This window comes from Antechinus flavipes, chromosome 1 (assembly GCF_016432865.1).
Source record: "Antechinus flavipes isolate AdamAnt ecotype Samford, QLD, Australia chromosome 1, AdamAnt_v2, whole genome shotgun sequence".
NCBI classification, from domain to species: Eukaryota; Metazoa; Chordata; class Mammalia; order Dasyuromorphia; family Dasyuridae; genus Antechinus; species Antechinus flavipes.
Genome location: NC_067398.1, coordinates 263,919,211 through 263,939,635, shown reverse-complemented (window position 1 = coordinate 263,939,635; position 20,425 = coordinate 263,919,211). Strand labels below are relative to the sequence as shown.

General features: G+C 36.8%; 1 protein-coding gene across 1 annotated transcript in view; it reads left to right on the top strand.

The window, feature by feature from the left end:
• Window positions 1–1,591: 1,591 nt before the first annotated feature.
• The window catches only part of LOC127564769 (acyl-coenzyme A synthetase ACSM1, mitochondrial-like), a 54,277-nt gene continuing 35,443 nt past the window's right edge, over window positions 1,592–20,425 (top strand). The window contains exons 1-5 of the mRNA XM_052001512.1: window positions 1,592–1,839; window positions 3,740–3,950; window positions 7,995–8,202; window positions 11,045–11,185; window positions 17,345–17,504. Coding sequence (XP_051857472.1) covers window positions 1,651–1,839; window positions 3,740–3,950; window positions 7,995–8,202; window positions 11,045–11,185; window positions 17,345–17,504 — 909 coding nt within the window. The 5' untranslated portion in view covers window positions 1,592–1,650. The remainder of the gene's footprint in view (window positions 1,840–3,739; window positions 3,951–7,994; window positions 8,203–11,044; window positions 11,186–17,344; window positions 17,505–20,425) is intronic.

Genomic DNA, 20,425 nt, shown 5'->3' with positions numbered 1-20,425 from the left:
TGGATCTTTTTTCTAGTAGCTGTCTTTCTTTTCATAACCTTGTTTTTCTTGGATTGTTCTTTTTCTTTTCTTTTAGTTTTTCCTCAATCTATCTTGCTTGATTTTTAAAGTTTTTTTTAGTTCTTTTATGAATTATTTTTCAGCAAGTGACCATTTTACATTGTTCTTTGGGGTAGGAGAGCCTTTTTTTTACTTCAGTATCCTCCTCTGAAAATGAACCCATTTTCCCTCTTCCCCTAGTTACTCTTTAAACTACATTGGATAAAGCCAGTTCAACTTCTCTCAAAGCCTCTTGAGCTTCTTTTGTAAGCTGGCATGGTGAATTTAAAGCAGTGTCTCCCCTTAAAATGTCATATAGGGCTTGCAATTGATTGGTAGTTAAACCTAACACTGAACGCATCCATTCTATGTTTGGGTTCTTTCTCCTTTGCCTGCTCATTTTTCTTTTAATAAGTACTTGTCAGTGTAATCACCACTCATCTTGAGGAGAAAGGGAGGACCCACTGTACTTCTGGCCTTAGGTTCTTTTTCAGTCCCCACCCCAAATCTCAAACTGACAACTCCATCCTTCTGTAAGTGCCTGCAGCCAGCAGCATCCCTGCTCCACTGATCCTACACTTACTGTCCATTCCTTCTCACCCAGCATCTTGATCCTGGCAACCCAACTAGATCCGGTGTTCTTTGTCAGAAGAGTTTTCCTCAGTTTTCCCAGACTCAAACCCTTCATTCCCTACATTGTCTGGAAAGTGCAGTTCCTACACTGGGGCTATCCCCCAACCCTGATAACAATAGAGCTCCCTGACTCTTGTTTCAGGGAAATTAGCCTCTATGCTAGTATCTTTCTTTGGTTCATCTCCAGTTATCCCAAGGGACCACTATTCTGCCCTAATTCCTATTTGTTGTTAATTGCTCTGTGTTTATATTAAGATTCAATTTTGTCTTGTTTGTGGGGGAAATTTGAAGAGCTTAGAATTTTCTGCCCCACTCTATCATCTTCTCTAAAGAAATGTATTGGACTTCCTCTGGAAACTTTGAAAAGATGGACAACCATCATTAGTTTGTCTAAAATTAGAGGAAGAAAAATCTCAAAAGCTAGTATAAATCAGTTACCTCCAAAGTAGGGATCCATGCTTTGGATTTGGAAAGGAGATATCAGGGCCTGAATTGAAAGGATTGTGATCAAACATTTGGAAAATGAGAAGACTGGGTCACATCTCACCTCCCCAGTACCCAATTATGGAGCTTGTTTACAATACAACCACACATCATTATCTCCCAATACTCCCTTACTTGTAAAGGAGTACATGTAAAATCCTAGGATCCCCTAATTCTTTTCTGAGCCCATTGCCAATTTCTTATCCTCAGAAACTGTGCCTCGTAACATTGAGAAAATTCCCCTTCCTATGTATAATGCCCTTGTGGGGCTTTCCCATTTGAGATAAATATAGTCAACTTTCCTGACAGGTTTCTTAAATTAAGGATTTATGTTTTATATGTAACTCAGATTCATTAATACTTGAACCAATATTTCTGTATTTCTAAGAAATAATTAACCTGATAGTTGTTTCCTTCTGTGGCAGATAAAGTGGTCCTGTCCTTGAGGAATGAGCTTCTTGTTCTTGACTCCTGCTCTCTAAAGCTCTCCTGGTCATGCAGTTGCTAATGAGATCCCAAGTGCTTCGAGGCCTTTGTGTTTCCTGGCCAGTCTATGGTTGCCTTGGCCCTCATCCCAGGCACCTCCTTGCCCGAACTTTTTCAAGGAAATGGGGAGACTATGAAATCCCCAAAGAGTTTAATTTTGCCAGTGATGTGATGGATCACTGGGCACGTATGGAAAAGGTAACAGGGAATTTTATGGGTGGAGTGGAGGTATGAAGGGAAGAAATTAGAGCTAAAGGGAAATCAGAATGAGCTTAGTCCTTACCATTCATCTCTAGAAGGATATACCCTAGTGTCTGGTAGGAAGACTATGTCCAGTTTAATGGTAAATACGAATTTTAATATGCTTACTCTGTTCTGGAAGGGTGAGTCTAACTGGCTTCATTGTGTGACTTTTTCCATCCATTCTATTAAGCATGACTAGGTATTGATTGTAGAGTTGAATGAGACTAAACAATTGAAAAATAACTGGTACTAACTACATCGAACAAACACAAGAGGCATGGTACTAACCCTCCTGGGACTACCAGTCTAATGCAAAAAATATAAAGAACAGAAGTAGGTAATTTTTCACAGATGAAAAACCAATGTTCTAAACTTTTTCCTGATCCACAAAATATTTTTTTTTACTAAAGGTCCTTATTTTTTAAGCCAATAAACTTAATAAATTGATTGTTTTTTCAAATGACCAAAACTAATTTGATAAGCATTGTGCTATGCATTGGTGGTACAGTGAATAGAGCATTAGGCCTAAAGTCAAGAAGACTCACCTCCTTAAGTTCAGAACTGGCCTTAGCTATTTACCTCTGTTTATCTCAGTTCTTCATCTATAAAATGAGCTGGAGAAGGAAATGGAAAACCATTCCAGTATCTCTGCCAAATAAACCTCAAATAGGGTCATGAAGAGTCAGGCATGACTGAGAATGACTGAATAAAAAACAAGCACTGTACCCAACACTGGAAAAACATAGAAAAAGGTAAAAATAATCACTGCCTTCAAAAAACTCATATTCTCAACATTTGAGAATTATAAGGAGTAGTTAACAACAATTATAAGATAATAATAACTAGCATTTATATAGTATCCACTATATGTCAGACATTGTGCTAAGCACTTTCCAATATCTCATTTGATCCTCACAACAACCATAATAGATGATATTATGATTCTCATTTTACAGAAAAGAAAACTGAGATAAACAGAGTGACTTGGCCAGAATCACACAGCCAGTAAGTATCTGAGGCCAGATTTTAACTAAGGTTTAACTCCTGACTCTAGGCCCAGTGTTCTTCCATTTTGCTACCTAGTTGGATTTTCAGAAGCACTCTATAAAACTTTTTTTAAAAATTTAACAACAATATCAAAAAAAGTTATTCCTAACATTAATAAAGAAATCACTTCAACAAAATCCATTTTTGAGAAAAATATAATCCTAATTTCTAAACCAGGGATGGCTAAATCAAAGAAAGAGAGCTAAAGACCAATATAATTAATGCCTATTGATTAAAAAAATTTTAGATAAAATTCTGGCAGAATAGGTAGGAAGTTATTTCAGAAAAGGCACAAGCAGCCACAGGAGGAAAAACTTCCTACAGAAGGTGATAGTGGAACAGGAATTCAAGGAAAATAAAAGGCAAAGGTGAGGAGAAACAGAGGGCATCCCAGTGATGGGGTACTACAAAGACAAAACCACACAAATAGGAAATGTCATGTATCAAGAAAAGTATAACCGGATTGTAGAGTGGGAATAATGTATAAGAAGATTAGAAAAATGGGAAAGAGGCAGGTTACGAAGTAATCTGAATACAAAAAAGACCTAATATTTTATCCTGGAAGTGTTTTTGTTTTGTTTTTTGGGTTTTGGTTTGTTGTTGTTGTTGTTGTTGTTGTTGTTTTGATCAAAGGAATGACATGGTCAGACCTATATCTGCTAAAATTTAGGAGCATCATTTGGCAAGTAGAATCCAGATTGGAAACAAGGAAAACAATTAGAAAGCTATTGCAATAGACCAGGGAGAGGCAATGGGAATCTGGGTCTGTAAATAAATACCTGTTTTAATTATATGGTATTGACCACAGGAGGGCAAAAGAGATCCACTCCCTGCCCTATGGTGGGTGAATGACAAAGGGGATGAAATAAAATGGAACTTCCAAGAACTGGGTGACTTGACCCGCCAGACAGCCAACGTTTTAACGGAGAACTGTGGCCTGCAGAAAGGAGATAAACTAATTATTATTCTGCCCCGGGTTCCTGAGTTGTGGCTGTTGTCAGTGGGATGTATGCGGACAGGTCAGTGATGAAGTTTAGTCCCCAGGAAACAAATCTCACCAATTACAGGCAAAGATTTCATGATGCTCTTTATCATAAGCACCCTTAGCCCCAGGTCATCCAACAATGTATTGCTAGTGATTGTAGGAAAATCACTTTTAAAAATATAAATCTTATCTTAAATGAAAGGAAATAAGATATGAAATTGAATAATTCCTAAAATATTATGAGAGAAAAGTACAAGAACCTCAAGTTACTGAAAACCTTAATACATACTCCAGAAAATGTTCCTAATAAAGAGATCATAAAAATGTACTGAAATCTCAAATGATTCTTTAAATGGATATGCTAACTCCAGAATAATCAAAAGCAAAAATACTACCTCTTTTAGAGCTTGAAAATATGAATACAACCAATGAACCAATACTCTAGACCAAAACTTTTCTCAATCACCAAAAATCCACTTTCTCTCCCCATCAGAATGGAAGAAAAACAAAAGCCTTGTTACAAACAGATTTTGTTAATCAAACAAAATACATTTCATATTAGCCACTCTAAAAGGAAAGAGAAAGAGGCAGAGACAGATAGATCAAGAGGACAGACAGAGACAGAAAAACAAAGAGACACAGAGATAGTGAGAGAATCAGAGAGAAAGAGGCAGAGAGAGACAGAAAGAGAGAGACAAACAGATTGAGGAGACAGAGACAATGAAAGTCAGAGATAGAGACACACAGAGAGAGACAGAAGCAAACAGACTGAGTAGAGTCAGGGGGAAGGAGAGGGAGAGGGAAAGGAAGAGAAGGGGAGAGGAAGAGGGAAGGAAGAGAGGGAAGGAGGAAGAGTGGGGCAGGGGGAAAGAGGAGGAAAGGGAAAGGGGAGAGGGAGAGGGGAAGGGAAGGGGAAAGGCAGAAGGAGAGGAAAAGAGAGAGAGGAAGAAAGAAAGAGGGAGAGGGACTGACGGGAGAGGGAGAAGAACAGAGGGAGAGAGAGAAAAGGAGGGGAAAGGGGAGAGGGAAAAAGAAGGAAGGGGAAAGGGAAAGAGGGAGGAGGAGAGGGAGAGAGGAGAGGGGAAAGAGGGAGGGGGGAAGGGAGAGAAAGAGAGGAAGAGAGAAAGAGAGAGAGGGAGAGATGAAGAGGGAGAGGGAAAGAAGAGGGAGAGGGAAAGAGAGAGAAGGAGAGATGAAGAGGGAGAGGGAAAGAAGAAGAGAGGGAAATGGAGAAGGACAGGAGGAGGGGGAGAAGGAGACAAAGAGAAAGAAAGGGGGAGAGGGAAAAGGAGAGTGAGAGACAGAGAGGGAAAGGGAGAGATGGAGAGAGAGAAGGGGAAGAAGAGAGGAAGACAGGGAGAGGAAGAGAGGGAGAAGGGAAGAGAGAAAGAGAGAAAAAGAGAGACACAGAGAGAATTATTTACTCTGACTCCTTTACCTCAAGAAGACTAATGTTTAAAAGCTACGGTCAGCTATAGCCATATAAGTGAATGCATTGTGTCATAGTATTTGACAGAAAGTGTGAAAACTTTTCACAACCAGAACACAGAAGTATATATTATCACAATAAAAGCCATAGGAGGGGAGGTGAAGCTACCCAGGAATACCTCTAAGTGCAGGCAACAAGACCCATCATAGTAGAAGTGACTTGAAGGGATTATTGATTCTCAATTAAAAAATATTAAACATTATTTTGTCCAATTAAAGTAACCTGAATTACTTTACTAAGAAAAGAAATATGAAGAAAAAAATAGAAAGAAAAAGTATATTAGAAATTCTAGCTTCCCTTGATCAGCAATTGGAAATAAAAGTCTAGAAGTTAAAAGTTATCCTTAAAGTCAAAGCAGTGAAATTATACATACATCAGAAGCTTGCTCTCTTTCATGAACTCAAAAATGACAAAGTCCTATACTAAAAGCTATTGTTGCTTATGTCTGACTCCTCACAACCCCATCTGGAGTTTTCTTAGCAAAAAATGCTGGGATGGTTATTTATTTCCTTCTTCTACTCATTTTTTAGATGAGGAAACTGAAGCAAACAGGGATAAATGACTTAATCAGGGTCACACAGCTAGTAAGTGTCTGGAGCCAGATTTGAACTCAGATTTGAACTGACTCCAGACCTGGACTCTATCCACTGTACCACTTAGCTGCCTATACTAGTATAGATTCCAAAATACCCTGGAGAATTCAATCAATGAACTACATTGGAACCAGATTATCTCACTCTGAACTGTTGTCCATAATCACTGATATATATAACACTGATGCATAGAAATTCAAGTGCGATGTTTTGATAGATTATCAATCCCAAATACCCATATTCAATCTGCAAACTATATGGAACCAAAAGATTTCAAAATATAGAAACCTAAGAAGATTAAAGCTGTACCAAGTTGTACTAAGGATGCTTTAAGGGAACAGACAGGGAGCTCACATCCTAATATCTTTATTCAGATAAAGAAAGTTATTTACTTCTTTTTTAAGTTATTTTTCCACCTGTAAACTACTAAATATAAAGGAAAAAGAGTTGGATAATAATTGTCAGACACTTACTAGCTATGTGATTTCAGTCAAGTCATTTAATTATATTTGCCTCTTCTGTCATTTTTGGCTGTAAATGGGGTTATGAAAAGATAGATGAACAAGATTACATATGATAGCTAGATGGCACCATAATGCATAGAATGCCAAGACCTGGAGTCAGGAAAACTCATCTTCCTGAAATCAAATCTAGACTCAAATACTTATTAGTTGTGTGGTCCTAAGCAAGTCCCTTAACCCTATTTGCCTCCATTTCCTCACTTTTAAAATGAGCTGGAAGAGGGAATGGCAAAGCACTCCAGTATCTTTGCCAAGAAAATCCCAAATGGAATCATAGAGTCAAAATGAAAAAAATGACAAATTATTAATTATGAAGAAACTAGAGCAAAAAGAAGTGAAATGATTTGGCCAAATTCATGAAGTATATGTACAATCGGGATCTGAACAAGATTCCTGATTCCAAATCCAGCATTCTTTTCATTTATCTCTTACTAATTTTCTGCATGATCATTTTTCTCCAGACTGGGCTTCCCAGTATTCCTTAAATATGTCCAATTCCCTTCTCTGCTTATCAGAAACATATTCCTGTTTTAATGCCCAGTTCAGGACCCACCTCCTCTGAGAAGTCCTTTCTTATTGCTCCAAGTTACCATGATTTCTCTCTCTTCTGAGAGCCATTCTTGTCTACAGCATTCAATGAATATTTTGGATCATTGAATCATGGGATTTAGAGCTGAAAGGAATTGTTTAATTAAATGCCCTCCTTTAACAGATGAAAAAACTTAGATATAGGGATTTGAGGTGACTTGTTGGAGGTCACAGAAGAAGTTAAATTTAAACCCAGGACTTCAAATCTAGTGTTCTTTTCATTATGCCTCCTTCCTGCTCAAGGATTATATCTTTTGAGTTTTGTTTTCGAAATTTTCCTATTTTATAAAACAGGACATAATCACTCAATCAATAAGCATTTTATTAAGCATGTACTATATGCCAAACACTGTGCTGCATGCTCTGAAGAGGAAGAGGAAAATGAATCCAGATGATCCCAAAAGCCTAAGAAACTTGCCTAGCAAGCAACTTTTATCTAGTATCTACAATTATTGTCTATGAGCTTTCAATCAGGAAGCCATGGCCTGAGGGAAAGTAGGAAATGGAAAACTTAGAGGAAAGTGTCTGGGGCTAAGTTGAATAGACTTAGATTAATAACACCTGACATTTATATGGTGTTTTACATGCATTACCTCATTAAAATCTCACACAGAATCTTGTGAGGTAGGTACTACAGGCACCATAATCCCCATTTTGCAGATGAGAAAATTTAAGTTTTAGAGAGATAGAGGTCACATGCTTTTGCAAGTATCCAAAATGAACCAAATCCTGGTCTTCCTGAAACCAAATCCACTAATTTATCCCCTATATTCCAATTTCTCCTCTGTCTCCTCATTGTGTGAAACTGGACTGATCATTTCTTTCTTCTGGGTCTACTAGAAAATATCTTCCAGATCTAAAAGTCCTATAATGTTTATTTTGTTCAGGACTTGTCTTGCTACCAGGAACTATCCAGTTAACAGCCAAAGACATCCTCTACAGGTTGCAGTCATCAAAGGCCAAAGGCATTGTGACTAATGAAACCTTGGCCCCAGTCGTGGACTCTGTGGCATCTGACTGCCCTCAGCTGAAAACCAAAGTTCTGGTGTCCGAGAATAGCCGGGATGGGTGGCTGAACTTTAAGACATTGCTTAAGTGAGTCTGTGACCCTTGTACCATAATCTGGGAGGTATGGGAACCTTCAAGGTCTCTTCTCAAGTTCTAAGAAGCATTATGATGTTATTGAAAAAATCCTGGGCTATGTCAAAAGACCTGAATTAAAGTACAGATTTTCTAAAACTATGGCAACTAATCCTATCCTCAGGGTGTATCAGTTAATATACATGAGGTACATTAAGCATACGGTGCTTGCAAAAAGCTGGTCTATCCAGAGCCAAGCTGGTTTTAGCCAGTTTTAGGCCAGGACCTTATCAGGAACTTTGTTGTTTAGCCAGTTCCTTCATTCACAAGGTGATTGGTGATATCTTAACAGGCTACTTTACCTCCCTTCATTCTGTTTGACAATACCTGTGGAAAGGTAACTTCTCTTACTCCTCACAATTTTTCCCATTTCTCTTTTAATAAGGATTTGATTTACATTTCTGGTGCTTCTCCTTCAAACTTTTTTAGCATTAGTTCACTTTCCTCATCACTGAGAGAGTGATCATGTGCCTTTTCAACCATTATTCTGACAAGACCTGGTCCCATCATTTGTAAATAGGTATCAGGAAGGTCTTTGAACTAATCCTCTAATTCAAGGGATTATACAACATCCAACAGCTGTGAGGATTCCAGAGCCCACTATTAGAGTGGATAAAGATTGATATCTATCAAACGAGGATTCTAATCCCTCAGTGATAGTGCTGAATTTAGAGCTAGTTACTGAGAGGGAGGTGAGCCACTGCAAAGCCTTGGTAATAGAACCATTGGGGACGATATCATCTTTGTTTCAGAGTACAACAAATCCCTCCTCTCATTTTACAAACTTTTCCTTTTTCTGCCAACAGCATGTCCCAACCCATTCTTTTTTCCCAGTCTATCCTGTTTGTAGCATCCCATTGGCTAACAATACCCTTCACTGCCTCCCTAGTGTAATTTATCCACTAATAGTTACCCACCACAATAGTAATGACCCAGATCCAGAACTAACTTGGTTTCTAGCCTTGAATTCACCAGGTGCTACCCTTGACTCAATTCTTCCTGATTTGGTCTTACTTTCTCCTTCTAATGTCAAGGTCGAAGGAATAAACAAATTGAATCAGTACACAGGTACCCACTGAGGTAGGTCCCAGACAAAGCATGTTTGACAGTGTTAATATCAACTTTCAAAGATAGCAACTAATCCCACCCTCCAGGTGTACCAGTTAAAATTCATGAGGTTCATGAAGCATGCTTGCTTGCAAAAAGCTGATATCCTTGACTTCAACTGATTTTAGCCAATTTTAGACCTGGACCTTCTTGATCAGGAGCTTTGTTCTTTAGCCAGTTCCTTGGCTTACAAGATGATCTTAATAGATACTTCACCTGTCCCTTCATCTTGCTTTGACAATAACTGTGTAAACATAACTTCTCATCCTTCTCACACTAATTAATACACTGAATATTTTAGAGATTCTTAGCAAAAGAAGAAAAAAAAATTTAACTTAATTCACCAGCGCCCATCAACCATGCTCCCTAACCTGCTAATAGTTGCACATTGTATGAGTGATTGTTACTAGATGTCATCCTAGGAGATTTTCGTTAATTTGTCATTATAAGTGAAGTAAATGTAGTGAGGAGCAGGTAAATGGTGCTAGTAGATAGAGGACCAGGCCAGGAGTCAGGAAGACTCAACTTCCTCTGTTCAAATCTGGCTTCAAACATTTATTATCTGTGTGTTCTTCAACATGTCATTTTCCTCATCTGTCAGATGAACTGGAGAAGGAAATTGCCCATTCCAGTATTCTTGCCAAAAAAGCCCCAAATGGAGTCACAAAGTCTTTCATGTTTAAAAAGAATGATCCACAACAAAAAAATGTAATGAAAAGCCCATATTAAAAAAAAAAAAAGCCCAGAGCTTGCATGCCTATGAATTTCTTTTTATGTGCCTATCTTGTAAAAATGTGGGTATCTATTCTCTAAATCAGGGATGGGGAGCTTTCAGCCTGCAGGCCATATAAGGCCCACAAAATCTTTTGCATAATGAAGTGCAGGTGATGATGAGCTAAAAGTTAGGTACAAGTTAGGTACTTCTTGAGTTAGTTGATAATTTTGTGTGGCCCACAAATGATGTTACAAATATCCAAATGGTTTGGAAGAAAAATGGTTCCTGACTCTTGCTCCAAATTATAGGATGATAGAATCAGAACTGAAAATAGGTAGCAAATCCAAGATTTGAAGCCAGGTCCTCTGACTTTAAATCCAGCCTTTTTTCCACAGTACCACACTTCCCCTCAATCCTTTAGAATTTTTCCATTCACCCACTTGGTCAAGTACAGAACTAGCTACAAGGACTAGTAGACATTTAAAAAAATATATTTTGATAAGTATTTAATTATAATTGGGCTTCTTTGTAATCCTATGTATTTTATTCAATGTATTTAGCAACATTATTTTTGAGAATTCTTTTCAATTAACATTTATTAAGCATCTACTATGTTCCAAGAACTATGTTAAGCACACTGAGGATTTTGTTGTTGTTTAGTAGTTTTCAATCTTGTTTGATTCTTTGGGACCCATTTAGGGTTTTCTTGACAAAGATATTGGAGTGATTTGCCATTTCTTCTCCAGCTCATTTTACAAATAAAGAAACTGAGACAAATAAGATTAAGTGACTTGCCCAGGGTCTCACAGCTAGTGTCTAAGATTGGATTTGAACTCAAGAAGATGAGTCTTCCTGTAGAATTCTACCTGCTGCACCATCTTGTTGCCCATGCCATACTCTAACATCCATTTTATTCTTCTCAAAGTGATGTAGAATGAAGCTAATGGCTGTCATTTCATCTCCAATGCCTTACAGAGCTGCATCTACAGACCACACTTGTGTAAAGACAAAAGTACAAGATCCTATGATCATCTTCTTTACCAGTGGAACCACAGGCTTACCCAAGATGGCCTTACATAGCTCTGGGCTTGCACTGAGATCATGTCTCCCATCCAGGTAAGGGAAAGTTAGGGGAAATGAAGGGCAGGAGAAGACTCTCTTAGAGTCTAGGCCATAGACCCGAGGCCTAAACTAAAACAGGTCTAATGAAAAAATAAGTCTAAAAAAATATAAATCAATTATGCTTTTCCCCTGATCCCCTTTAGTGGAATTTTCTCTAGAGTTTTTGTGTCTAGAGTGTTTAATATTTGCTGAAGCTAGAGCCTATAAGATAGGCTATTTGGAACGTAGGTTTGGAGAAAAAAATGCTAAGAGAAGAAAGTTGAGACGTAACAACATGGATGAGGTTGAAATAAATTTTGCAAGCTAGATATAGTGTATTCATATGGGATAATATTGATTAGAACAATCTGGAAATCTTCATCTGTTCCCTGATTAAAGGCCATTTTTTGGTATTTCAATGTATTATATGAGAAGTTCCAAAATCTGATTTAGAATAATAATCACACTCAACATTTATAAAGCATTTTAAGGTTTACCAAGTATTTATATGTTGTCCTTATTTGAGATGAATACTATTATCATGCCTATTTTATGGGTGAGGAAACTAAAACTGAGAGAAATAAAGTGACTTGTCCAGAGTCACACAGCTAGAAAGTATCTGAAACAGGATTTGAATTCACATCTTCTTGATTATAAATCTAGCACTCTATAGCACTACCTAAACATTAACAAAACTAGAGATTATAACTTCAATAGCCATATGATTAAGTCAGACCCAGATTCATAGCTATAGGTTGCTTCTCATCTAAAATCAAAATAAGCATTACAGATCTTATTTGCTGAACTTAAAGATTCTTTTCTTCTTTTTTTTTTTAGTTGAACCATGAATCAAATAATTTTGATCCTAAGTAACTTATGAAATCTTTTAAAGCCCTATCATTCTATAACAATCCCTATGACTTTGAAAGGCAGAGTGATATAACAGATAGAGAGCCAGTTTCAGAGCCACAAAGACCTGAATTCAAGTCCTTCCTGTGGCCCATTCAGGTAGCAGAACTCTGGGTGAGATATTGAATGTTTCAGTGTTCTGGGCAACTTTCTAAGCCTATAATTTACATAGAGAGTGAAGCTTTCATTTAAAAAAGCATTTTCCTCATCTAAGATTTCCCTATATCATTGAAAATCGTGGATCCAATATCTATTAGTTTCTATGACTCTATGAAATTCTTTTTATTTTCCAATGATTGAACCAAAGCCTCAAAAAAAAATACGTATATATATATATATGTGTGTGTATATATATATATATATATATATATATATATATATATATATATCACCACTCCCTTTGTCACCCAAGATCAAAAGTTCTATGTCCTCTTTGACGCTTGCCTCTACTCTTCCCATAGCCAAATAGTCACTGTTCTTGTGGGGTTAGTCACTATAGGATTTCTCACATATATCACCTCCTCTGCATTCCCAGTTACTAATATACAGCACAGTATTAATTACATCTTCCCTGGACTACTAAAATAGCTTCTAAATGATCTTCTTTTCTCCAATGTCTTCTCATTCCAATATAACTTATACTGTTGTCAAATAAATTTTCCTAAAGTACCAATCTTGATTATGCCAACCTTCCATTCTGAAACATACAATGGCTCCCATTATTCATTGACTCATATACAAGTTTATTAGTTGACATTCAAGGCTCCTTACAGAGAACTCCAATTTATTTTCCAATTTTTATTTCTTGTGAATTTCACAATATAATTCCTTATTCCTTCTTCACTTACCTTTTGCTGTAGTAAAATTGAACTACTTAGTATTCCTTGAATACATTTTGTACTTTTTCATTTTTATACATTTGTTCAACAACATTCTCTCTTCCTAAGATGTCCTTATCCTCCTCATATATAACTCTACTTCCTAAGAGAGGATTCTGGGAAGATGGTGGAGTAAATCAGAAAATTCCAACCTCTTCAGATTTATTCCACAAACAACACAAAGTGTACCTTGGGGTAAATACAGAAAGCTAAAAGCAAATAAAAGTTGAACTGAAAAGATACTCCTGGGACTACAAAAGATCTAAAGAAAGATGTTAGGAGAGAGGTTTGTGCCTTGTGAAGTGTAAACATCTCCAGGCTAATTCTACTGAAAAAGCAAGAGGTGAGCCTTGAGGCTTGAGGCTAAAGTGAAATTAAGTCAGGAGGTAGCTTTGGCTCTCCAGCCACAAGAACTTTCACCTCCCAGAGTTGGAAGTCACAAGTATAAATAAGTCAGGAAGCTCTGTTAATAAGTAACACTAGGACCAGCTGTGTTGCCAAGACTCTGCCCTGGGTGAGAAGGAATTAACAGTTAGTGCAGAAGCGGTAGGGCAAGAACAGTGCTGGCTGTAGAAACTTACAGGAGGACAGAATTCTTGATTTGGAGTTCTAGGCCAGAAGAAAGAACTGTAGAAGGACCTGAGGCCAAAGGCATTATCTTTCCTCCACACACAGAGGCCTAGAGATGAATACACAAGAAGAAAGAAAAGAAGAAGGAAGAAAGGAAAGAAGGAAGGAAAAAAGAAAAAAGGAAGGAAGGAAGGGAAAAGGAGGGAAGAGAGGAAGGGAGGGAGGGAAGAAGGGAAGGAAGAAGAGAAAGAGAGAGACAGAAGAAGGAGGGAAGGAAGAAAAGGAAAAAAGGAAAAGCAAAGAGGAAAGAACCCAAATATAGACAGTTACTGTGGGAATAGAGAAGACTGAGGTTCATTTTCAGAGGAAGATATGGAAGTTTAAAAAAAAAAAAAAAAAAAAAGCTCTTCTACCTCCAAGGAGTAATGTCAATTGGTTATCTGCCCAAAAAGAATTCATAGGAGAACTTTTAAAAGACCTTTAAAATAAAATGAAAGAGACTGAGGAAAAAATAAAAAGAACAAGAACAAGAACAAGAAGAACAAGAACGAGAAGGAGAAAGAGAAGGAAGAGGAGGAGGAGGAGGAAGAAAATCCAAGAAAAATAAGATTACATAAAGTCAACCAACCTTAAAAAGGAGATAGAGCATTTTAAGGAAGAAAATAACTTCTTGAAAACTAGAATTGCACAAGGGGAAGCCTTGTGCAGTGAAGTGATAAAAGACCAAGAAATAATAAAAGAAAATATAAAGAATAAAAAATAGAAGAGAATGTAAGACATCTCATAAGGAAAACAACAGATCTGGAAAACATTAAGAAAACATAAAAAAAATTAAACAACTTGAAAGCTATGACCAAAAGAAGAATCTTAACATTTTAATATAAGAAATAAGTAAAGAAAAATGTCTAAAAATGGTAGAACCATAGGGAAAAGTAAAAATGGGGAGGAGGAGTGGAGAAATCTACTGATTACCATAGGAAAGAAATCCTATAAGGAAATTCTACAAGAACTCATAACTAAATTCCAAACAACCCATATCTAGGAGAAAATATGAGCAACAAAAATAAAACAATTCAAACATGATAGAATCACAATTAGAATCACACAAGACCTAGTAGCAGCTACCTTAAAAGACCACAGATCTTAGAACAGTATATATTGAAAAGCAAAAGAACTAGGGCTGTGGCTGAAAATATCATGCCCAGCAAAGTTAAGCATCATCTTGAATGGAAAAAAAGAATATTCAATGAATTGTCAGACTTTCAAGATTTTGTTGTAAAAAGACCTGAATTTAATAGAAAATTTGATATATAAGATTCAAGAGAGATGTCAGGTAAATATCAAAGATTAATTTGAAGGGACTCAATAAGGACAAACTTTGTACTTTATATATGAAATTGTAAACCACATGTTTAATATTATCATAAATAAATGGGTAGTGGGGATAGATCTGAGTATGATATGATTCCAAAAAGCAAAACTATATAGGAAAGGTAAAAAGAGCAATTCAATTATACAAATGAAGTGCAAAAGCAAGAACTGACACAGAGGAATTAGATGAGGGAGAAAGGTTGATAGCTATGGAATCCTACTAACAATGGGAATGGACTAAAGAGGAAATAAAATATACATCGATGTGTGTGTTTGTGTGTGTGTGTGTGTGTGTGTGTGTGTGTGTGTGGACATAAAAGTCTTCTAAATTTATTAAGAAATAAGAGGGAGAAGGAATAAAATAAAAGGATTTGTATAGAATAGTGTGTACATTAATGGGAATGGGGTAAGATGTATGGATTCACAGGAATTGGATAAAAAGAGAGAGAAAACATGGGAGAAAGGGTGAGCTGAAAGAATAAAGGAGAGATCCTAGGCTGGGAGTGAGGGAGACTGTAGGTTAAGCAATAGCAAGGCAAGATAGTTTATAGAAGTAAACTAGAGAAGTCAATAGGGATAGGGAACAAACACACAAACATAAAATGATCAGGAGTTGAATTTGTTAGGCAAAAAAGGAGAGATAGTAATAATTTATCTCGACAAAGTTAAAGTTAAAATAGATTCAATCAAATGAGAAAAATTGGGAAATTATGATATATGCCAATCATATTAATCAATATTGTTTTTCAAACTATTTAAAACAACTATAAAGTACAGAGTTAGAATATTATTGTGGTGTAGGAAATGAATAGATGGACTTCAAAAAATATGGAAAAACTTGGATTTATGAAGGATGATGTCATCTATCTTCAGAGAAACAGAACAAATAAGCATAATATATCCTTACATAGACATTATATGAATGTATATAAATATGAATATGGTTATAAATATCTATGTGTATATATATGTGTGTGTGTGTGTATATATATATATAATCTGTATGTATATACAAATATATCTATGCTTAACTGTAGACTTCTTGGTTGAGGTTTGAGGGAAGAGAAAAGGGGGCGAAATAAAATAAAAAGTGCATAGCAGGAAAAAAAAGGAAAGCCTACAAGGAATCAAAGTAAAGATGGACAGTACCTACTACAAGGGGTAGTATTTATTGTTAATTCTTTATTGAAATGAAAATGTATTGTTTCATATTTTGAATCCTCTCATATTCTGCTGTGCCCATGACACTGTTTTTTTTTTCTTTTTCTATTTTGTATTTAAGTTTTAAATAAATAAATACATAAAAAACCAACTCTAAACCTAGATCTTCAAGGTTCAATTCAAATGCTCTCCACAAAGCCTTCCTTACCTCCTCCCTAGCTGGAGCCTATTTTCCCCTCCTTTCTAACATAACACTTAGCACTTCTCTTATTTTTCAACCTATATTATAATGACCTAAAATAGCAAATATTTTTGTGATGCCTTGAGGTTTACCAAGTACTTCTATATATGTTACCACATTTGATTCTTCCAATAACCCTATGGGTTGATACTATTATTATCCCCATTTAACAGGTGAATAAATAGAGGATTAGAAAGATGAATTGACTTCCCAGGACCTCAATGTTAGTAAGTGTCAGAGGCAGAATTCAAACCTGGGATCTTTGCTCTCTCTAAATCTATACTGGAAGTCTTAAGCGTATTACCTCTCCCTACTGAAAGTTGTAGTTTCCTTCAAGATTCAACTTAGGCATCACTTTCCATCTGAATCATTTCTTGGTCTTCTTCCCCCACCCCTCCAGGTGCCTTCTCCTCCAGAGTTACCTTGTAACCCATCATATATCAGTGAAATCACAGTCTAATCCATATATAGATACACATAGAAATGTATATACACATATGTGTATATATATAGTATATAAACATATGTGTGTGCACATATTATTTCCCTCGTGAGAATATAAACTAAGACAAAGACTTTGTTCTTTGTTCTTTAGCAAAATGCCTGACAAATAATAAGAAGGCACTTAATACATATTTAATGATTAATTGGTCAAATTGTGGCCCGGGGTACTGAGAATCAGAGTGAGGATTTGAAGCCAGATCCTCCAAGGCTCAGAGGTCAGCTTCTTTTTATTCCCCCCAATGCCATTTGGATCACACAGCTAGTAAGTGACAGATGTCTGAGACCAAATTTGAACTCAAATCCTCCTGACTTCAGAGCTGATGCTCTATCCACTGTGTCATCTAGCTGCCCACAATTTTTTTGGCAAGGGAATTGGCGTTAAGTGACTTGCCCAGTCACACTGCTAATTACATGTCAAGTAGCTAAGGCTATATTTGAACTCAGGTTCTCCTGACTTCAGGGCTAGGGCACCACCCAACTGAATAGTGCTTTCTTTCCCACTTCATTCCTCAAATACTAATATTTATATTTTGGAGTTAGCAGGCAAATCCTGAAACTTATGAGTTCTGATATCTCATGGTGCTTATCAGACCCTGGCTGGATTTTATCATTTGTGGGAACAATGATAGAACCTTGGAACGCAGGAGCCTGCAGCTTCATCCGTGACATGCCCCAGTTCAACCCTGAGATCATTCTGAAGGTAAGAAGAATAAATCTTCACCCTAACTGACCCACTGTCCCCCACAGGAATACTTCAGCCATATAGTTCATTGAACTAACACTACCCTTGGAGCCAGAGATGACTGATAAGTCATTTTTCAGCTGTGTCTAACTTTTTGTGACTCCATTTAGGGTTTTCTCAGCAAAAATATTGTAATGGTTTGTCATTTCCTTCTACAGTTCATTTTACAGATAAGGAAACTGAGGCAAAAAGGCTTAAATGACTTGCCCAGGGTCACAAAACTAGTGAGTATCTGAGGTCATATTTGAACTCATGAAGATAAGTCTTCTGACTCTAAAACCAGTGTTCTATCCACCGCATCACCTAGTTGCCTTGGAAATTAGAGAATATAGGTTCAAATCCCAGCTTTGCCACTGAGTTTACTTCCTCATCTGAAAAATGAAGACAATAGACTAAATGTCCTCAAAGATCCTTTCTAGCTTTTCATCCACTTCCCTATTATCTCACCATTGGGCTCAGTTTGAATCCTTGCTGTCTTCATGACATTAAGCAAGTCATTTCACTTATGTGGAACTCAGTAGCCAGGGTATATGGATGTTCAGAGCAGACTAGCACCTCTGATGTGAGGATCACATTTTACTCATCTGGACCAGAACACTCAAAAACAATTTTTTTGTTTAATGAAAATTATGGGAAAATTCAGAAGATGCTAAACGAAAAATGAGAACTCCACAGGATTTACCAGAAGAATAGTTTGTTTATCTCTAAGAAGAATAGTTTATTTATCTATAACTCCATCAAAAGTAAAGTACAAGCAAAAAAATAGAGATATTGGTTCAATAAATTCTTGGTTTAATAAAAAGGCAAATTAAATTCATAGTAACCATGCATAGTTTTTAGAATGCACTGAAGGCTATTTGTGAGCCAATGTCCTAGGTACATCTCAAATACTCAGTGTTGATAAAGTCACATTGATTAATGATAAGAAGATGGATGGAGTGAACTGTCCCATAGTGTTGTCAACAGACTGTCACCAATCAATGCTAATACCACTGACCTTAGCTTGAAGTTAATCCCTCTCTAGTCAAACTTCCAACTGAAGAAGTTTTGGATGCTATCAGGCTTTTCTCCTGATTTTATTCCAGCTAAGATTTACAAGGATCTGCTGCTCATACAAAAGCTGGCTGAAATTTTCCAGATTATAAGCAAGTGGAGTTTATCCCTTGGGGTTCAAGAATCCCTCCACTGTCCATCTCTATAAAGGAAAAAGAAATAAAAAAATAAAAAAGTAATACTGTGATAGTCACAGGAGTGTCTCTTTCAGTCATTGCTGGCAAGATTCTGGCCAGAGTTCTCTTAATAAGCTGATCCTTCACCTGGAAAATAGTCATCTCCCAAGAGCCATAGTGGCTTCAGAAAGAGCCAGGAAACAATATATTTCCTGCTCGACAACTCCAGAAGAAATGGCAGGAGAATAGAGGTCTGTATATAACACTCATTGATTAAAGACTTTTATATTGTCAGGCATGAAGATTTGTAGAAAATCATGGCAAAAATCTTGTTGCCTGCAGAAGTTCACAATATTGAATATCAGTTTCAGTATAGCATGCTTGCAAGGGTTCTGGATAATGGATGATGCTCTCGCATTTTTCCAGTCACCAGAAGCAGGGCTGTGTGCTTGCTCACAAGCTTTTTAGCATGATGTTTTCAGCAATGTCAGACACTTTCAGTGAAGACAAAAATGGCATCAAGGTCAGCTATCATCCTGATGGTAAAGTATTTAAACTTGAAAAGGCTACAAACCTAGGCTAAAGTAGTAGGGCATTGGTCTGTGATTTTTAAATGATTGTACACTTGATGCAGCCTTTGAGGAAGAAATACAACAAAATATGGATCAATTCTTTGCTGCTTGCCCCAATTGTGACATAAAATTAACATCAAGAAACAGAGGCTCTTAACCAATCAGCATCACATCACCCATACACAGAATCATCAGTTACAGCAAATGAAGAAATTTTAACTGCTGTGGATAAGTTCATTTATGTTGGTAAGATGCTTTCCAGGGATATACACATAGATTATGAGGTTGACATGCTCATTACCAGAATTAGCTCAATAGTTAGAAGACTGCAAGGGAGTGAAGGAAGTTCAAATCTATCCTCAAATACTTGCTAGCTGAGTGAAGGAAAGTGTGGGAAAAGAAAAGGTTTTAGACTGTTTATCAAACTGAAAGTTTACAGAGTCATTATGCTGTTATATGCCTATGAAACCTGGACAGTGAAAGAGCAACATGCCAGGAAATTGAATCTTTTCCATTTGAATCATCTTAGGAAGATTCTGAAGACTATCTGACAAGATAAAGTACAGGATCCTGAAGTCTTTTTTCCGAGTTGAACTGCCAAGCATTCAAAACTCTATTGCAAAAAAGCATAACTCCAATGGGCTGGCCAGAGTGTTAAAATACCAAACAATCATTTGCCTAAATAACTATTTTATGGAAAACTCACACAAATCAAGTGCTCACATAGAGGTCAGAAGAGACAATACAAGGATATTCTAAAAGTCTCTAAAGAATTTTGTAATTGATTGCATGGAAAACACTAGCACAAGACCACCCAGAATGAAATGCCCACATCAAAGAAGGCACTGTGCTCTGAGCAAAGCATTTTTGTAGTAATTTAAAGAATGTGAGATATACAAATTTAGAGACATCTCTGTTCCAAAATTTCACAAGGACTATTTGTGCCTGACCTGTGGTAAAGCCTTACAAGTTAGTATTGGTCTGATCAACCACAGTCAGACACATTGATCTTTGACCCCAACATAGTGATGTCATTTTAGTACTCTTTGAGAATAAAGGACAACAACCAGCTTACCAAGCCAGGCACTGGCACATATTTTCCAAATATTATTTCATTTGATCCTCACAACAGTTCTAT